At 39.6% G+C, this 20,204-nt stretch overlaps 1 protein-coding gene across 1 annotated transcript in view; it reads left to right on the top strand.

The window, feature by feature from the left end:
• Window positions 1-257: 257 nt before the first annotated feature.
• exoc4 (exocyst complex component 4) overlaps window positions 258-20,204 on the top strand; it is a 102,310-nt gene continuing 82,363 nt past the window's right edge. Inside the window, exons 1-8 of the mRNA XM_067490115.1 lie at window positions 258-380; window positions 1,397-1,586; window positions 1,774-1,968; window positions 4,960-5,153; window positions 6,364-6,473; window positions 8,301-8,401; window positions 8,889-9,043; window positions 13,333-13,513. Of these exons, the coding sequence (XP_067346216.1) occupies window positions 301-380; window positions 1,397-1,586; window positions 1,774-1,968; window positions 4,960-5,153; window positions 6,364-6,473; window positions 8,301-8,401; window positions 8,889-9,043; window positions 13,333-13,513 (1,206 nt within the window). The 5' untranslated portion in view covers window positions 258-300. The remainder of the gene's footprint in view (window positions 381-1,396; window positions 1,587-1,773; window positions 1,969-4,959; window positions 5,154-6,363; window positions 6,474-8,300; window positions 8,402-8,888; window positions 9,044-13,332; window positions 13,514-20,204) is intronic.

The raw sequence follows: 20,204 nt of genomic DNA, 5'->3' as shown, positions 1-20,204 counted from the left end.
ATCTTTGAATCATGGGTGCCAACAATTGAAAGGGGAAATGCTAGAGAGAATATTCTGACTATTTAGCTATAAAACTATGTTTGTATGCTTTTAGGGCTGTTTTCAAAAGCTCTTAAACCATGTAGCTACACATTTCATGCTTGATTTATTTTCTCCATGTGTAAATATGACTAAAGCAGGGGTCAGACAAAATATGCATTATTGCCGCAGTTACTTTTGGGCTTCGAACTACAACTCCCAGAAATCCACGGTGCAACCTTATGCTTCTGTCTTCCTGTTTGGTTGCCGCAGCTGGAAAAAATGGCAGCTGATACAGGGAGATACAGGAGTGCTGTTAGCAAAAACAAAGATCCTTCTGGTCTTCTCATCTCTGTTATAAGGTAGAGTTTGGCACATTTTTTTATGTAAAGCTACCAGCACTGGTGAGATGACAGACAGTTCTTGAACTGTGTTTGCATTTACTCTCATACACAGTTTTGACAGTTAGCTTGTACGCTAAGGCTAATGGCTACATCCTTCCTGTATCGTTAATTAGACGAAACAATTATAAGCGCACACATTTAGCGCTTTAATTTTCGCTACTGTGTACAGATACATAATGACAGCAGTTTTATTCTTCCTGAAGCAGAAGACAAGTGTATGTGCCTTTCAAAATATGAAGCTCACCATTTCGTACGACACACTGTTAACGTTTTATTGCAGTTAATAAAATTCTTAAACAACAGCTTAAAAAGTATTTTGACTTGTTTTAGCTACTGTGACGTTTCATTGTCTCGACCGGTGAAAATAGCTTTCAAAGTTTATTTCGAGTTTATGTATAGTTTTTGCATTATCATAGCTGCTTATATCAGCACACAGATCAATCATCATTGAATTTTTAAATACAAAATGAATTGAAATGGAAAAAAAGGCACAGAGAACCCAGCTGTTGGTAATAAAACATAGATAAAATGAAATAGTGTTATTGAAATGGTGAGAACAAAAGTGCACTTTTTATAACATTTTCAAAGTGAAAGGTAAATGATTCAACGTATCCTATAGAATGTAGACCTAAAGAAACAATTCCTTTTTTAAATAGGGGGATCGAATTATCGACTTTTCCCAAAAATGTGAAAATATGCAATATTTAATAATACCACTACTAACGCTGCAGTCATACTCATTTGTTACACTGCCTCTACTGCAGGGACATGTTGGCATACAAAGTTTTGCACTTTTACTGCCATACCTCTGCTTTTTGATGATCTTTTGCTGCTTTTAGGTGCTTTCAACTCACATTGTACATGCCATTTGCTGAGGATCAATTCCATCCACAGTAACATTATCGCTTCATTCAAATTTATGATGTGGATTTAATTATTGAGATGATTCCTATTAATACTGTTTCCCTTTGCAGAACTCTATCCAGCAGTGATGACGTGAAGGACAGGGAGACAGAAAAGGGTCGTCTGGAAGAAGCATTTGAGAAATGTGACAGAGATCTAGATGAGCTGATTGTCCAGCATTATGCTGAACTCACCACTGCCATCAGGACCTACCAGAGCATCACCGAGCGCATCACCAGCTCCCGCAACAAGATTAAACAGGTAGAAAGAAGAAACATATGCAAAAATTAATCTGTAACAAATTAATCTGGAAGATTGTGAAAGCTTAGTAGAAGTCATGCTCACATTGTTTTACATTCAGGGTACAGAGCAGTGACTTTATAACAAAAAACAGAGGCTTTATCATTCACTTTTAACTACACTCACTTCATCTCACTTTTTTCTGCAGGTGAAAGAGAACCTACTGTCCTGTAAGATGCTGCTCCACTGCAAAAGGGACGAGCTGAGGAAGCTGTGGATAGAAGGCATCGAGCACAAGCATGTCCTCGAGCTGCTGGATGAAATTGAAAGCATCAAGCAGGTGCCTCAAGAGCTGGAGGCATATATGGCAAGCAAGCATTACCTTCATGCCACAAATAGGCTGGTGAGTAGACTGATTGCCACGGATGCAGTTGCATAGGAGCATTTTTCGATGCCTAAGCTTTGGAGTATTTTAGATAAACACAAACAGACTGCAAGTAGGAAACAAGGAGAAATGATTGCAGAATAGATTTAGTCATCCACAAATGTTTTTTATAGTTTGGTTGGATTGGGAGTGAGCTGAAAGAACTGGGAAATGGAAACATCAACATTTTTTCTTATTGACATATTGTAAAATGTGGCAATTCTGATAAGTTGCTGCTGAGACTTATGGTTCACACAGTAGATGTACATAAACACGTGTTTATGAAGTCAAGATTGTTTTCCTGGTGCCTGTTGTCTCTGAAAGAACTACTCTTCAAATGAACATCATCTAAGTGCATTGAGGGTGCTGCAGGTGTGTGTGTATGTATGCATGCACACTTGTTCTGACGTGTGTTTTGCAGTGTGGTCGGCAGGAGAGCTGGAGGATGGCATTGAGGATGAAATGCTGTCTGTCCTTTCCTTTCCTTTCCTTCTCTAACCTCTCTCTCTTCCTCTGCCATTCTCTCACATCCTACTTCAGACTTTGGTAATAATTAGTTTGCTTGAATAGGGTTATCTGAAGAGGAGGAGAAAAAAGGGATGATTGTGCGCCCAAAGGACCATGAAAAATCCTCTTTGTAGGGCTGGAAAGAAGTGGAACTTAATTCAACCTGTGCTCAGTCAGTACAGCGTGTTTGGAAAGTTCAAAGTCAGTTGGATGCTTTGCCTGTGTCTTAAAAACTTCAAATGTGGTTTACTTGATTAGCATGGTGCAGTTTTATTGGTATGGAAAAAGTACATGTTGAAGAACATTTTGTTTGCCTGTACATATCAAAATGCTGTTGGCCATTCACTCTATTATTGCAGTTCATGAATAAATAATGTATAAAAATCCACTTGGAATAATTGACACTTATGCCAAAGTTAATAATTATTATAAATTGCAAAACAATGTCCTTGAAATCGCATTTTCTGTATATGTATTATTTCACTAACTTTCAGTCACATTCAGTTATAATTTTCTGTACTTTTGACATCATGGAATCAAGGTGCTTTGTGAGCTATATACCATATATTATATTATAGTTCCCACTGGCTGTGGTGGAGTGATTATAGTGTATTGTTAATTGTCTAACCCCACTTTAAACTTTTGCTATATCTCTAAGAAAATATGATTATCGGAGCAAATATGAGATTTTGATAATGATAATGATGATGATGATAAAAATAATGTAACTATTTGTAAAAGGTCATATAAGTGTTTGCTAAACTATTGTAAACTCAGAAGGTACACACTGTTTGTCACACCACACTACCTGTGTCACGTCTCTGAGTCCCTAATGTGTAGAGTAATTTCCATCAAGCTGTCACTCATTGTAGCACTGATCCATCACCCCATTCTTTTTGCATTCTGTTACTCCTTCCCTCTCTTTCTGTTCCATTTCTCATAATATTCTTACTTTACCAGAAGTAGTAATGATCAGGGCTTACAGACGGATGCTGTATTCTCTTTCATACATTATTTTGCCTTGTACTGCAGCAGGAGTAGAAAAGCCAGGGATATACTTCCTAGACTCCATCTATCCCTGTTCCACTGTTGCCTGCTTTCTATAACATTGTGTGTGTGTGTGTTTATGTGAGGCTTATCTCTAAGGGTTGACAATTAGAATTCAGAATACTCTGCTGTGTGTCTACTTTGGAATGGCAGTCTTAGGCCCCATGGGGTTGGTAAAAAACCAGACAGGCTTTGCTTTTGGAAAAAAATCTTCTTCTCTCCATCCCTTGTTCCCGTAGTATCACAAAGCCCAGGTGCACACATGTACAATGGCGGACATCCCACTTTGAGCTGAGAGCTCTCCTTCTGTTTTCCTCCTTCCCAACTATGTCTTCCTCTCAATTTCTCCCAAGCAAATTCACCAGAGGCTTCATATCCCTCATTACGCTGACAGGCCTGGTCCCCTAATGATGTTAACCAGCCTTTCTCTGTCATCCCAGCCCAATCGTAATGAGAAATCCCCTACACAAACACATAAACGTTAAATGATTTACAGTCATACACAGGCACATCTGAGAGGTGTGTGCACACTCACTGTGAACATGCATAGCCTTGCAGGCATGCCAAGTTATTATATTAAACCAAAGGGTTCTGATCATACAGCGCATTAGCTCATTGTGTCACTAATGTGGCTCTCATTTGCATCAATACACACTTGACCCATGCACCCTGCCCAGCATCTTTCTCCCTTGCTGCACATTCCCTTCTGGCCTGTCTTGGCCATGCAAATACATATTCTTTGCAGTGCTATAATCTGGCTATTAGTGCCTGTGAAGTACACACTGAACTGCATATGTAAAGATAAATACACTCATTGTATTTAGTTGCATGGCAGTTTATTAATGCAAAAATACCACAACCACGGCTGCTCCTGTTAATAGAAACTGAGGATAGCAGGCAGAAAGAAAAAGTTCATTTGGACAAATAAAGCACACGACTCAGTGGGGCACGAGGAGAGTTTAATTTATTAATTCAATTAGTTAAAAAATAAGTTTACACTTCAGTCAGTTTGTCATAAGTAATTGTGAATATAGTCGGTATTATGTCGGCCTCTTGTGTTGCACTCGAAGCAGAAGGTGTAATTCAAAATGGGACGATCTTAATCAGTACTCTGGCTTGCCAGTTTGACAACCACTACAGTCCATTTGATTAGGGTGAGCAGATAGTACACAAACAAAAGAGCACTTATAGGGCATTGGGTTTTGGATACAGAATCCCCACGAGACGTGGCCTTTGTCATGTGGTGTCCCCCTCTGTTGGCAAAGCAAAGCAGAAATAGCAGTTTTTTTGTACAGTGGAAGTCATTGTAGAATAACAGAAACAGCAGGTATGTGGGTTGCTCAAGTGTTCAGAATAGACAGTATAAAACTTACATCGATGACTGAGGTTAATTGGCGGGAATGTTTTCACATAAAGGTGTCGGCTGTGGAGTCTTTGGAAGGCCCCTTGTTCCAGGTGGAAGGTCTTGGAGATCTGCGTCTGGAGCTCCACAGCAAGAAGCTCAACATCCACGTCGTTCTCATTGATGAGCTGCACCGACACCTCTACATCAAGTCCACAAGTCGCCTGGGACACAAGAACAAGGACAAAAACGCAGGTCGGCTTTCGGGGTAAGACATCGTTCCTGTCTTTCTTTTATTGTATTACCAATTATTAAAAAGTTCTAGATCTTTTAGCCTGTTTGTTTGCTGTGATGGATCCAAACCCTTTAAAATTTGCCTATTACATAGTCAGGAGGAACATAGCCTTCAAAGAGCTACTTGAAAGATTTTAGACAGTAACGTTATGCCTTCATTATAAATTTTTGTGTTAGTTGTACAAAGAAGTGTAACTTCCAGTTGTTTTTAAGTCAGTCATTTTCTGAATGGAGGCCAAGCCTTGTAGTGACAAAAACATTTAGATCTTGTTTAATGTGTTGCTCCACTATTTTATGTTTGTAGTTTATGCTCTGAAGTTCCAAAGAAACAGATGAAAAACACTCTGCATCATTTGCTGTAAAGAGGCAAAAAGCACTAATTCACTGGCAGGTAATTAGTTGGCATGCACTTAGAGTAATGATAGGGGCTACAATGAGAATATCCCATGAATATGCACATTGTATTTTGGTTTGGTTTTCAGAAAACAAGCCTTGGAGAAAATGTCAGCTGCCAATTATGAGCAGTGTATAAATAAAATGACAGAATGCAACATCCACAGTTTCCGTCTGACACCACTAATGCTTCAAATGATGAAGTAGGTTTTGCAGCCACTGGGAGAATAACTTAAGCTATACCTCCGTGACCCAAGGGCCAGTTTCTTAGTTTCATGGTGCGGTCGTATAAATTATTGGCCATAATGCGGCACCGTGGCTCCAAACACACAGTTTATGCTCTTGTGTTGTGTGTAAGGCTTTTAATCTAAGTGTGTTTGCCGTTTAACACGTGCGTGTCTGTGTGTGGGTGTAGTAATTATGGTGGCGCTGGGGTTGTGTGTTACAGTGATTTATTAGTGAGGGTGAGCCGGTGACAGGTCTTGGCCTCATTGTATTGGGTCGCGTCTAACAACAAGCCAGCTTCCATATACCCCACTCACTTAGCAGGCACACTGTGTTTATACTGCCCAACTTAAAGAACCGGGATTGCTTCCACCTCCAGCTTAAGGTTTGATAAATGGCTTATTGGAAAGTACCACCAATCCCACCCAGAGATGCTATGTTATAACTGTAGATTCTTTTTGTTTGAGCGGGGAATGTTAGTGGGTATTTTTCTTTTATTGCTTACTAAACTTTTGCACGTACACCTCAAACCCTAAGTCCTTTCTGTCCTTTCTATCTCTACACAGCGCCACAGCCAAAGACACATCACCAGTGCCTGTGTTGGATGTCAGCAGTCTGTCGACCCCACGTAAGATTTTGGATTCATCCCAGTTCAGCACACCTGGGTCCAGCAATGGTATAGTCCTTTTGTTTGATACATACCTATGTGTGTATGTAAATGGCAGTGACTGTTAAAATATGTGTGGTGACTTAACCAATAAAATAAAAATAAAAAAAGAGAGAAGGCAATAGTTAAGGTAAAAAGAAGTGGGAATTTTAGGACAAAACACTTTGGAAAGGAAAGGCCAATAAGATAATGTTATGAGAAACATAAGCTATAGAGGTATAGAAAATGCAATACTTTACTGAATACACAAAAAAAGATCTGGCCAAAACGGTTGTACAATCAACTAAACATCTCGCTGATGCCTCGTTGCACATACACACAGCTTTGTACATACGCCCACATTTGTTTCATTGCAGTATATGTCATGACATCTTAAACTTATGATCTATGATCATAATTTACATTTCCATTGCTCACATTGTAATTATTATGTCTCCCCCGCCGTTTCAGTCACCCAGTGTCTCTCTCATCACAGCAGGGGGAACAGTATTCATTACGGTCAAACTGGTAACCAGCACTTGAACAGGGACTGATAACGCCAGCTATAACTGTATTTGGGAACATATGAAGTCTCTCTTGGTTGTAGGGGCGTAGAGTCAGCAATGCATTCCTTCCAGGCAGAGCATAGAGGAACGCAAACAAGAAGATAATGAAAAAAGTTAATCTGGCAATAACTTGGAGTTCCCTTGGTGTTTCTGAGTTTTTATATTAAGCCTGCCACTTTTTTCACCACCTACTCTTAGCATCCCAAGTTAGCGGCTCACCGTTTTAGCAAGGTGGATACGCGGCCACATCACACACAATACAGTACATACAGTACCAAACAAAGACACATCATCTTTACTAGTGTGGCAGTGAAACAATTAGGAACATAAGCTGTTTGTTTGTTTTGTGGACTACAACTGTCATTTTAGTTATGTGCATTTTACTTCACCTTTTTTTTTTTATTCCCTCAGCACATCATATTTGCATGTGTGCCATGACCTCAAATGCACAACTAAATGTACAAATTAGCACTAATACATATGAAATATCTGTTCAATTCACCCATCCGCTATGCATAAAAGTAAACGCTGAACCATACTTTTCCCCAGATTATGCAAAGAGAAAACAGGCAATTAGCTACCACCAAGCAGTAAGTGCATATACACTGTCATGCTAACCACCGTGGTCACGACACAACAGCCGGCTTCCATCAATAACCAAGCTTGCCATTTTGTGTAATAGCATTAGAGCACCTCATTTGTAGCTAGTAATTGTCATAATTATTACACAAACTACAGTTGGAATGGAGGAAAAGAGGAAATACACCCAAAGTCCATTAACTTGCCATAAACATTAAGTCTCTTAACGTGCTTTGATGGGGAATTGGGAGCCCCATCTAATGGAAATTAGAGCATCGCTTGATGCTGCCACTCTCAATTTAGCTGCCAATGTGGCTAAGTTGCTTGTTAAAAGCATGTGAGGGCGGGCGGGGGACAGGGTATCTGCAGGTGTATATGTGTAAAAGAGAAAGGTTTATTATATCAACATAGTTACGTATATAGGTATCTTAATCTTTGTAGTGTGTCATGAAACACAATGCTCTGTTTATGTGTGACATATAAATTATAATTTATATTACCGCAATAGAGATGTTTTACTAGATGACATGACATGTTGCTAAGGCATTCGTCTTTTGTGTCATAAGAGCAAGAATACATGAACAACAGTTTCTCTTGTTTTTTCATTATCTTTATTCAATCTGTCTGTTACTGAAATAACTGGATTTGTGTGCTTGCAAATATGTTATACACATTTGCAGTATGTTTTAACCTGTGAATCTGCCTTCTTTAGTGCGGGAGCTGCAGCAGGATGCACGGGAACTGAACCAATCTGACCTCTCTGAGGTGGATCCAGAGGAGAACAGTGCTAAGTTCATGGGCATCCTCATCAAGGTAACGATGTTAATATTGATTTTGATCTAATCTTAGTCTTTTGATCAAACTGTTTTGAATAGTTTTAGTGAAATGTTTGCCATTTGATGTTTGTTAGTTTTAGTCTAGCTTTAGTCACCGGTTATTGCTCGGTCTGCCACCGGGTTCAGCTTGACAGCCAGACCAATATCATTACACAACCTTATAATGGAAAGATTTCTGTAGCGAACACAGTGCTAGCTAAACGTTATTTTATTCATGCATGTCAGCAAATTCTTATTTTGTTTTAGCCTTCTTAAAAAAAGTTTTTAAAATTTTGTCTTAATAGGTTTTGTTAACGAAATGAACATTGCAAGGACATGCATGTTAATATGCTAATATTAACCAAGCTGGTAATTCGGAATTTTAGCATCTCCATGATGTTATGTCCACTGTTTCTTGCTTTCATTTCCTAGTCCCTGTGGTGCTTTTGCCTTAATTAGAAAGTTTGTTTGATCTTTTTTTTTAGGCTCTGGCCAAGCTAAAGAAAATCCCAGAGACCATTAAAGCCATAATGGAGCGTCTAGAACCAGAGCTGAAACAGATCGTCAAGAGATCCACCACTCAGATAGCAGACCATGCTTACCAGAGAGGAGAAAACTTGGGCCAGGAGAGCCAGCCAAGGTAAACATGGAGAGGAAACACGAGAAATTCATTATAGGACACTATGTTACAAGTGGAGACAGTGGAAATTGGCCTATTATTTGAAAACACACAAAAACTGAAGCTTGATAATAGTTAGTTATGAAGAGGTATGCACTCAGAAGACAACCATGGAGATTAAACTGTAAAGTAGTTCTTTGGAAAGATGAAACCCATGTTTTTGAAATGATTATGTTTGCCTAATAGAATATAATAAGCAGCGCTTGCAGTGTTTCCAAAAACGATCAGTGTACATAGCAACATGCAGCTACAGTTGTTACCACAGAAAAATAAGCCTTTATAAACTTATCATTTGTTGTCCCCTCAGTATTAGGTAGGTATGCAAGTTTTTATTAAAGCAGCTCGCTTGCTTGTTCTTCTGTAGTTGTAATATTCCTATTAGAAGCAATTCCCCTGTGTCATTACATAAAATGTGCCCACTCTCTCCAGTGGTTGGTAAAGTTCTGTGTATTAACTTAGTATTTCTTTATAGGAATGTAATATTTTACAGCTGAAAAAGATGGCTTGGATTAGTCACCAGTTATGTTTGGGGGTACATGCTGTCGGCCTTTTAGCTCCGGTATGTTTAGAGTTGACAGTGAAAGCAGTCGCGACGGCATATTGTGAATGCATTTCCAGGATGTTCATAGTCAGACAGGCACCCAAGTATGAAACACAGTAACAGCTAGTGCTGGTGACACACCTGCCTCAGACCATGAAAACAGATACTCTGCTGCTTTAAACCCAGACAAGTCATAGTTAAACACACCCATACACATACAAACAATTTCCCACCTGCCGTAGAGGACTGCTACATTTTAAAAGCAGTCACGTCAGCTCCTGGAGGCATACACACACACAGCGAGCAGACTCGCAAGCATAGGTCTCAGCCCACTGATCTCGAACCATTTAAGAGGAACGTCTGGTTTTCTGTCAGAGATGTTCTCTCTGGCCTCGTCTGCCTTCCTGCTCCTCTTGCTCACCGAATCTCATCTGACCTCGGTGTAATAGGCCAACGTGTAGCTCATTCCTAGCTCTGCCTTAACAGATTGTACGAAGTTTGCCTGTGTATGTATTTTTCCGCTTCCACAATATATTTGTATCAACACGCAGTATTGCATTAGAGAAGCAATTAGAACTTTGTGTGTGTTTTTGTGTCTGTTTGTATTTGGACACACACACACCTAGTTTTGCTTATGTTCACTTCAACGTAAAGTGAAGGCTTGTTGCTATGGAAACTCCAACCAATGTAGCACTTGTAGGGAACAAGGGTCTTGCATATTGCACACTGTATTTTATAGCACTGCAGACTAGCAGGCAACACTTAAGTACTTCACAGCATATACAGTAGTGTGTGTGTGTGTGTGTGTGCCTGCCTTGCTTTTAGAGGTTTATGTTCTCATTCACATCCTCTGTGATCAGGCACACAGAAGGTTCATTTTCATTTCTGACTCTTTTCATTAGATCTTACTTTTTCAAAGATACTCCATACAGGTTACCACACTGCACTAAAGTCATTAGCATGCACCACTGATCCGTGAGTAGTTCGTTTTAATTTACGTCAAATCAGACTTGTTGAACTCATATTCCCATTTTTTTCTTTTTTGTAGTATAAAAACAGAGCCTTATTACCCTTTTCTTTGTTTTATTGCATTATAAGAGACTCTGAATCTAATCCGAATCGCTCAGAAATGGAGCTGATTTAAAATAAAGAAACTCATGAATGATCAAAGAAGATTTTTTGAGTCCAATTTAAAAAAACAAAAACAAAAACAAAAACAAAACAAGAGAGGCCACTGGAAACGTTTTCTCTATGTCCAGTTATGTACGACAGCATGATGACCTGACACACTCAATTTTCTAAATGTATCTTTAAACACACCTTTTAATATTATTTAAATTATTTGCACAATGAACCCAATGATAATCTAATGTAGACTCTATCATCGTCCCACAGTGACACACATACACACGAGCACTTGCTGTATGACTGTATGTCCATGTGCGCATTCCCTGCTGTCTCTCCCGACTTTTCATCGGCTTTGCGTGTGTGTATATGTGTGTGTCAGCTTCGATCCTGAGGGGAAATGAGAAGTGAGGTCTCAAAGAACAGGCGATATGGATTAGGATGGCCTCCACTGGGATATAATGAGGAGAACTGTGTGTGTTTGTGTGTCAAGGGGTGATGTGGAGGTTGCTGTGTGTGTGGTGCTGTGTGCTTCGAGACTAAACAAAAAGAAGAGGCGACAAGGTCAGAGTTGTAAATTTTGTCTGTGTCCGAGTCTATACAGGCATACTTGTATCATGTATTGTTTGTCCGCTTTTGAAGGTTGCCGTCATCGCTTATCCTTGTTCTTGTCTGTCGTTCATGTTTTTACACGAGAGAAGGAAAGGGAGGTAAAGATTCTCTCACCCATTGGCATTTCACAGCTCCTCTCTGCGTCTCTTCCATTCACTGAGTTATAGCTCATAGTGATTTGTGCCTGCTTTCCCATCCATTAATAACATTTACTCACTGCTACTGCCAGTGTAGTGACAGACAGCCAACCAGAATGCCCCCTAGTGAAACATCCATCTTTGCCTCTACATTATCCCTATACCTTCACAAGCAACCTTGGCCACTTCCCAAACTTTTATGAGGCCTTCTTTTCTTGCAACATTTAAATCGGTGGTAATTTGTATTGACTGGATCATTAATGTGCTGTGGGCTCAGATGCTTTTCAGTATACATAACAGGAGATGGTTTGTTTTTGGCAGTCACACGTTTTCTGGGTTGGAGCCCAAGTTTTTATTTAGTTTTGTATTATTTACTAGGTAAGCACCCTGCTTGCTTCCAATTTTCTCACTTAATTCAGCATAAAAGCTGTTAAGCCGCTCCTTCCATCAGCTACTTCAAATAGATGATATACTGTATAACTAACAAAAAAAAAAGATTTTACCTGGTACTAATTAAATAAACCTCAGTGGAAGTGTCATAGGAACACATTAAAAGGCCAATGTTAGGTAAACACTATATTCAAATTAACTGTTATATTGCCAGTAAAATTAAGTGGACAGTCACTGGAACGGGTGCACGATGTACTTTTTCAGACTCAGCTAATGTAACCTTTGCTTTGAAAGCTTTGTCCTTGTACAGAAAGCAGGTATGGCAAAGTCTGCATGAAAGCATTACTGTAGATGAGCCAACTGTGAGTTTCTAATCCAAAGTGTAGCACTCAGATCAAGTGGAAGGTCAGTTTGGTTTTGGCTGCACTCTCTTCCTCAGCCAAAGCCTTTTAGGACTAATGGGAGTAGCTGTTCATTTGAGTCCAGGCTGGGCAGCTCACTGCTTTTTCAATAGCCTGTCTAGGAGATAGGTTATTACTGCCGAAAAGTATCTGTCACTATCAGCTCAACAAAAACTGTGAATGAAATCTGGGAAGAGTAATATCTGATTTGTAACGTGAAATGCACTCAGTGATACGTTTTATTTTGGGTGGGTGAATACATTGGAAAAAATTAATCTGTGTACATATAAATCCTAGTGGCATCGAAGGTATTAAAATTGAAGGATTAGCAGAAGTTGGACGATATTCTCTTCACATTAGCATACAGGACTTTTTATTCAGCTGCAGAGCCTGTGTTATTATAAAATCATGCTGTTTTAAATAGATGATATGAATTTTGGTTGTAAGGCAAACCTGCAGGAGCACAGAAAGTGGTTTGTTACTGTGGCAATACTCTGGGGTACTGTAGTGTGTAGACTTTCTATTTTCAGTGCTGGCGATGGGAACAAATCTGTTAACTGGTGTTCTGGCTGGCACCAGCAGTATCACTACACTCTAAATCTAATTTCCCCCTCTGTCTAATGTTTAAATAGAAGCTGAATTCCTGGTTGGCTCAAGAGCAAGTGACTTGGTGTAGGGGTTTTATATCTTCTTAACTAATAAAGTGTTGTTTACAAAGTGAATGCAGCTTCTGTATTAGACTGCGAAAGACAACCAGATGAAAAATATTGTCATAATTAAAGTTGCATTCCTGCATTGTTTTTTTTTTATTCCAACAATGAAAACTGTAAATATTATTATGACTCATTTCTCACAAACTCTCTTAGACTCCCCTCTCCATGTTCCCAATTGCTCCCCAATCTCCATCTCTATTCCTCATGTTTCTCCTCTCTCTCTCTCTCTCTCTCTCTCTCTCTCTCTCTCTCTCTCTCTCTCTCTCTCTCTCTCTCTCTCTCTCTCTCTCTCTCTCTCTCTCTCTCTCTCTCTCTCTGGCTCCCTCTGCAGGCTGCTGCTGGAACTGCTGGAGCTTTTGTTTGATAAGTTCAAGGCAGTGGCCCAGGCTCACAGCGTGGTGCTGGCCCACCTGCAGGAGATTGCGGTGCAGTGTCCAGGCGGGGCCCACAAAGAGGGCATCAAGCTGTACGAGCAGGCGGACGTTTCTGCCAAAATCCAGACAGTGTTGCAGGTCAGTGTTGAGCGACAGTGAAAAAATCTACCCAAGCATGTGTAGTTAGCACAGTTTAAAGAAGTGAGATATTCACCTGATTTTTCATGACAAACAACAGTCAAATGTTTCTTTCAGTCTATTAAATTACATTAATAGAATAATAGACACTAACTCTGTGTAATCAAAAACCTAAAAATCCTAAAAAGTTACTATCGTCTTCTACTAGTTTATATTCATCACTATATTTTAGGACTACACCTTATAACAAAATGCTTTCACGATGAACTCAGGGTTGTTTATTTTGTCGTCCTTCGCTGGCATGCCCTGGAGCTTTTACTTTTCAATCACTGCCATAGAGATTTGTTCATCCTTGATTCATTTCCCTCTCTTCTCATGCAAAACAGTCATTTCATTCACCTTTTCACACAGTAAATTAGAAACTGGCAACATCGTGATGGATGGTGTTCAGTCTGTCAGCAAGAAGTAGCTGGAGAAAAAGAAAGAGGAAGCCTGACTGCTTGGATTTATTTTACATGCTTTAATTGGCGTGTATTTATACTGTGGTTCTTGCTCCCTGCCCCTGTGTGATTGGTGGAAGGGATGAGCAGCTGTTGAGCTGACCTATGCTGAATCTCGGAAGAAAAATCGGTTGCAGTCGCTGTTTTCAAAGCGATTGGTCTCAGAGTTGGATTCCCTTCAGTAGGAGGGCATGCTTAGTCATTCATTTGTACGGTGTGTGTGTGTATGTATATAAAATCTACACATAAGAACTTGAACTTGTCAGGGGAGAAGCATAACAGCAGGAGGCAAATTTACACAGAGGGCACATTCACTAAATGCTTTGATTGTTGTCATGGCAATTGATAGCAAGATCAATATTTAATTTAAATAGTAGTAAATGAAATTTTCTTTTGTGAACTGATCAAAAAAATATAGAAAATGAAGACTCAGCCAGAGTACTGTCGCTCAATTAAACTGAAAGTGGATCGTTTTTAAGCTCATGCACTTTGGTTTGTCTGCTTACCTTTTATTTTTTCCCCGCTGGCATGCTTGGATGCATAAATACAGGAGTGTTTAGGCGTGTGTACCTGAGGATCCGAGGCTGTGAGTGTGCATAGGCATGTAATGTAATAGCTCTGCTTTACCAGTGCAGTTATAGAAAGCATTAAGCCATTCCCCAGCTCGAGACCACTGCCAACACCCAGTTGCCAGGGGCTCTACTCTCCCTCTGATGTGAGATAATGTAGTCTCTTGATTAGAATGCTCATTATGTGAAATGAGGTTTTCTTATTCACTCACTCGTGTTATTGTTTCCTCACCGATTGTATCGATATGAAGGCCCCTTGTCCATTTCTCCCTTGCTCTCGCCATTTCTCTCATCTCTTGCTTGTTGATTCGTCTTTCTCTCCCATTCTCCATTTCCCTTGCTTCTTCCTTCCTCCTGCAGAATCGTTCCTGCTGCCTCAGTATTGCAGTGTCTCAATACCTTTTGTAAACCCCTCTCTGTCTGTGCTTGTAATTTCCTTCTTAATCTCATTATGTTGCTCATTTTTTTTCTTTTAACTCCCACACTCCCATTCACCCCCCCCCCCCTTCCCCACCCCCTTCATTTACCCCTCTGCGTCTTAAAGTTACATATCTTCAATAAGAAAACTTAAGAGGCAGACACCTAGTCAGAATTACGTTTTAGCCTTTTCCCTCAACTCATGTCTCTTGAGTATTTTTTGTCAGTTCTACACTAACCACTGAATAATTTTCTAAACAGCTGTTCACTATTGCCTGTAAAATATGCAGCAGTTAATGTACCTTGGACAAAGGCAATTTCTAGATTTGCAAGTGTTCCGTCAGTTTGTCATTATTTAAACTTCTGCTTCTTTGCCAGTGATAAAAACTGTTTAAATATCCTTTCTCCACTTAGAATTAAACCAGTTGACTCCCTTCCTGTCTTCTGCCTATTACTTATTGGAATTCACAACTTTGACAAGTACAGAAACCTCTTGGTAGGTGTTATCTTTTCCCCCACTTTGAGAGGTGGAGAAACCAGGTTGACCTTTCCACGCATGACATACCAGCCGACAGATGCAAGAGCCGACAGAAACACGGGGTGCGCCCAGTTACAAGGCTTCGGCTGAGAAAAGCCGTTCATCAATGTGTGACTGAGGCCCGGTAGGTTTAGAACAGGGACGAGGTAAAGAAGCTTTTGAAAGTCAAGATTCATGTATTGGTTCTAATCCCTGTTCAGAAGTGGTGCAGATGCTTCTGCTGCTTGTTTATTTCGGTGTGGAAGTATTGATTCAAGGCATAAAAGACTGGATGGTATTCTGTGTTACTGATGATAGAAGGAGTGTTTTAATGCCACTACACAATTTTTCAAGCATCGCTCAGTGGAATGTGTGTCAGTATATGCATTGATTATTCACACCATTATTGAATTTCCATTTCTAAGTGTACACCATTGCATGCCTTTACCATTCCCAGTCTATCTAAGGCTGCCTTTTTCCTTTTTCCACCAGAAACTATCCTGTTCTTCAAAGCAGTCTTGTTGTTTAGAAGAAATCTCAGCGAGTGGAATGTTTGTGTGTCTATAAATGTTTAATATGCCTCTTTTTTCCGTCTTCAAAAAAAGCAGCACAGCACCATCATGCAATTAAGACAGCCTGTCAGCTTGGCAAGTTTAATGTGATGTTCTCGGAGTTAAAATGTTAGCCTAAACAGCAATATGTGCCAAGGGAGAAAATCCACAACATTCCTTTGAATCATTAATGAGTTGGAAGTCGCAATATATTATCAGGTAATTGGGTAACATAGGTCATAGTAGATCACAGTTCATAAACCTATCCATGCATTCTTCATTAAGACTGCCCAGTGGGAGTGTTATTTAATGTATACAGTATTTGGCCCAAAGTGTCTCTGGCCACTGACATCCATCACCCTCTGAACTTGACGGCCGTTTGGTTTCAGGTGTGAGGGTTTGTTAATTAGATTACCATTTGCACTTTGTGCGAGGATTAGGGGCTGGGTGACTGCTTGCTATCTCCGTTGTCTGTTGCAAGTGTGTGACCGGAGTGCAAATTGCACTTTTAATGAGTGGTTTCTTCGCTGCATAAAAAAATAAAAATAAATCAACTCTGAACCTGCATTCAAAAATCGGTATGGATACTGATGGTCAGCCTTCTGAAAGAACAGATTTTATTTTATAGATACAGTTTAGAAAAGTCAGAGTTGTTTCTACAGAAGATAGAGGCATAGAGGGAATTATGGGCCCTAAGCTTTTCTCAGTGTGGGCTCCGAGTTGTCAGAATTTAAAAAGGACTTAAGACTGATGTTTAGGCCCTTAAAATAAAATCTCCATTTATTTCAAAATAAGTCTGATAATTCTTTCTTTATTTTTTTTGTACTCCTGATCACATTTCTTTTTGGCCTCAACAAAATGCCTATGGCTTAATTGAATCAATCATCTAGCTTAATCATAAAACATGATTTATTGCTATAGATTAACCAAGGCAAAGCAGCTCCCATGTTTGTGCCAAAAATATTTAAATGTATAAGCGGCTTAAATATGCGCCACATTCTCTTGGCTCCTCAGTAGAGTGAAACCGAGGCGAATTGAACTGCCAGAGAGCAGCAAGAAGACAATGATCTCTTTTAATTAGATATGAAGCACAGACAACACCACGTTGTTCTCGCCCAACATTTTAATCAACGTGTCACATTTATTCTGCCCTGCAAAGCACTGTCATATTTACTTATTGCTGGAATGCAGTGAAGTCTAGCATCTCCATGGTGTTGCAAAGTCTCATGCCACTATACTTCAAATACCTTCCGGTTATATGTACATCTTCAGAATATCCAGAGACTTAATCAAATCCTGACGTATGTTTTTTTTTTTTAATAATTCCCTTGACCTCTTTATAAGTTTTATAACTGTTTAGCGAAAGGATATGCACCATATTTTCCTTTATTATACACACTGTTGTGTCATGAATTTCAGATAAAGGATGTCTTGCAAATGGCTAAATTGCGCGCAGACCATAATGAATACCATACTCCTATGATTTAAAAAAGTTAAATCCTTTATTTACAGTTAAAAGAGAGTCTGGTTGGAAACAAAGATAGCGAACTGCCAGAGGTAGCTGATTTTTGCTGGAAGTTGTCCAAAAAGCCTAACTTCCAGAAAAAAATTGCTGGGATTTGACTATAATTTTGACAGTGTGAACTTGTCTTCAGGCGGGTCCCTCCCCTAAAAACAACCAGCTGTTAAATGAACAAGAAATGTACTTCTTTGTTCGTTGTGAGTATCCCTTTGCTCTGCAGAGGCACAACAGTGAAAGAAAACAAGTAGGGGAGGAATTCATCATGGATCAACAGCTATAGTGACGCTGTGATGTATGATAAAGGCTAAACCTGTGGACGGGCTTTATGCAGCAGTTGATAAGTGGACGATTATAGGAAACATAGTGCCTGTGAAAGTATGGGCAGGCTACAAGTTTCAATATTCCACTGTTTTCAGCATGGACCATAGAGCATTTTAACATGTTTTGCACATGTACAGTATTAATGAGATGATTCAGTGCATCTATTGTACTCATTTATTGTTGAAAAACTGTAGTCCAATTATATTGAGTTTATGTAAAGTAAGGAAACCTAAACCCAAGACACAAAACTTTAATTTAACTCTTCAGTTTTCAGATAGTAAGTAAGGCAGTAATTCATCCATGGTCCACAGAGTCAGTGGCATGACTCCTGATCCCTTGTGGCTACACGTTGAAGTGTCCTTTGGCAAGACACTGAGCCGCGTACTGTACTTTAACTAAAAGGTTACCAGGTGTATTATGTGCATTTAAAAAGTTTTCTCCTCTCTTTAATCAATCATTGCCTTTTCAGTTCACACACTTCAATTTTGGAAATCATACAAATAGAAAGTATACAGGTGTGTATTTTTAAAAAAGGGAATCTACAGAAACATCGAACAATGTAAGTAGATATAATAATGTTTCACAACATAAAACATGATGTGGACACAGCAAGGACACAGACAAATCAAATGGGTTTCAGTAAGCATGAAGGCACATGTTCCTTTCCTCTGTCAATAAAATAGCCTTCAAAAGATTGACTAGATGTGGCCCACGCCAGGTTGGAACCCCCACTGGTTAACTGTAGTTTGGTGCAGCGGGAGTAGTTGTGGCTGAAGCTCTGTCAGAACTTGTGAAGGTTATTCAAGTTTCTGGAACACAATCAATACAGGGTGTATACAGAACCCTTTCTTTGACGGCCAAGGACACTTTAGGCTTTAACTTCAAGCTAACAGCAAGGGATATCAGTCAATATGTTTTGTGACAGGACACCAGCCAGGGGATTTAGTATGAAAACAGGCAATTTTATTAATGTCTTGAGAAAAAACAAAATGTTGAGATTGTTCTCTCAGCTGCTGTTAAGATGAATTAATAAAAAGAAGGATGGAAACAAGGGAAGATGAAATTAAATATTTATTTATTTCATTTTAGCCAATTGACTGCCAGCCACCTGCAAAGCCTTGAGTGATGCTCTCTTAATTGCAGTGATTTGTTGGGTGTAAGGGCTCTAATGGAAAGAATGGAAAATGAGTATACACTTTCTGTGAGCACAAAGGGTGACAACAGAACATTTGGTTAGGAACAAATAAATGGGTGAGTGCTAGTAATGGCAGACTTCCATGAAGCCTTTACAACTTAGCACTTAGCCAAGGAGACTGATGCAAGTTTGGGATGAGGCTCAAGCCACTCAAGTGCAGAACAAGGTTGATTGCTTGTAAGAATCACATAGAATAGTTGTGGTGGAAATGACTTAGGCAGGGGAGCCCTTGAGAGATGTGTTTTGCATGTGCATCCACTTATACATAAACACACAAACGCAGACATACACTCGTGTTGAGATGAACTCTTGAGCTTAGCTTTATAATCTGGTGTGAAGAGACATTTGCCATGTCTCACATCACACAGTTTCACAGATTTCCCCATGAATAAAGAATTTTTGTGTGAAATCAGGCCTTTCTGTTTTTTTCCATCAACTCCATGTAACCTCTGAGTGGACGTCACAGTGCACTGGACTAATGTAGAGATACTTTTGTTTTGCCCACTTTGGGATGATTTGTCTGCACCGAAGAAGCTGCTACAATGAGGCTTTAGTTCTTAGATGCCAGATTACCAGGCTGAACTGTTCAAACAGAGAAAGACGTGTGGAAATAGACCAGAGTTTGTTTCCATCTGGTACTAGCTGTTGCCAGTGTTAAAGGCGTTGAGAGTGGGAGACGGTGTGTTAAGATCATATTTGCGTCATTTCTATAAATTTCCATTTCTCATCACCTGATAGCAAAGGCAGTTACATTAGATGTTATCAGTGCTCAATGTTTTCAAAGTAGAGCTTGCTCCCATTTGTAACCTGGCTCCGGGGGTCACGGCTACTTGTCACTTGTGAATGTGTGCAGTTGTGCATCAGCTCTGCCACAGTTATGATGGAGCTCTTCTGATTATTCGTGTACAATATGGCTTATAGGGTCAAGACAAGTACAGCACATGAAGCCAATATTAATAGTTGCTCAACTATTTTTAATGATTAGCAAAGCCTTTCATGGACAGGATACACATACAGTACAGCATTGTGTATCAAACAAAACAATTCTACAGTAGCTGTAGATTACTATCGACGAAGATCAGTGTAGGTGTTTCTCTAA

Source organism: Channa argus, chromosome 21, assembly GCF_033026475.1.
Source record: "Channa argus isolate prfri chromosome 21, Channa argus male v1.0, whole genome shotgun sequence".
Taxonomy (NCBI): Eukaryota; Metazoa; Chordata; class Actinopteri; order Anabantiformes; family Channidae; genus Channa; species Channa argus.
Note: the sequence above shows the minus strand (reverse complement) of the source record. Positions and strands in the feature narration are given on the sequence as shown.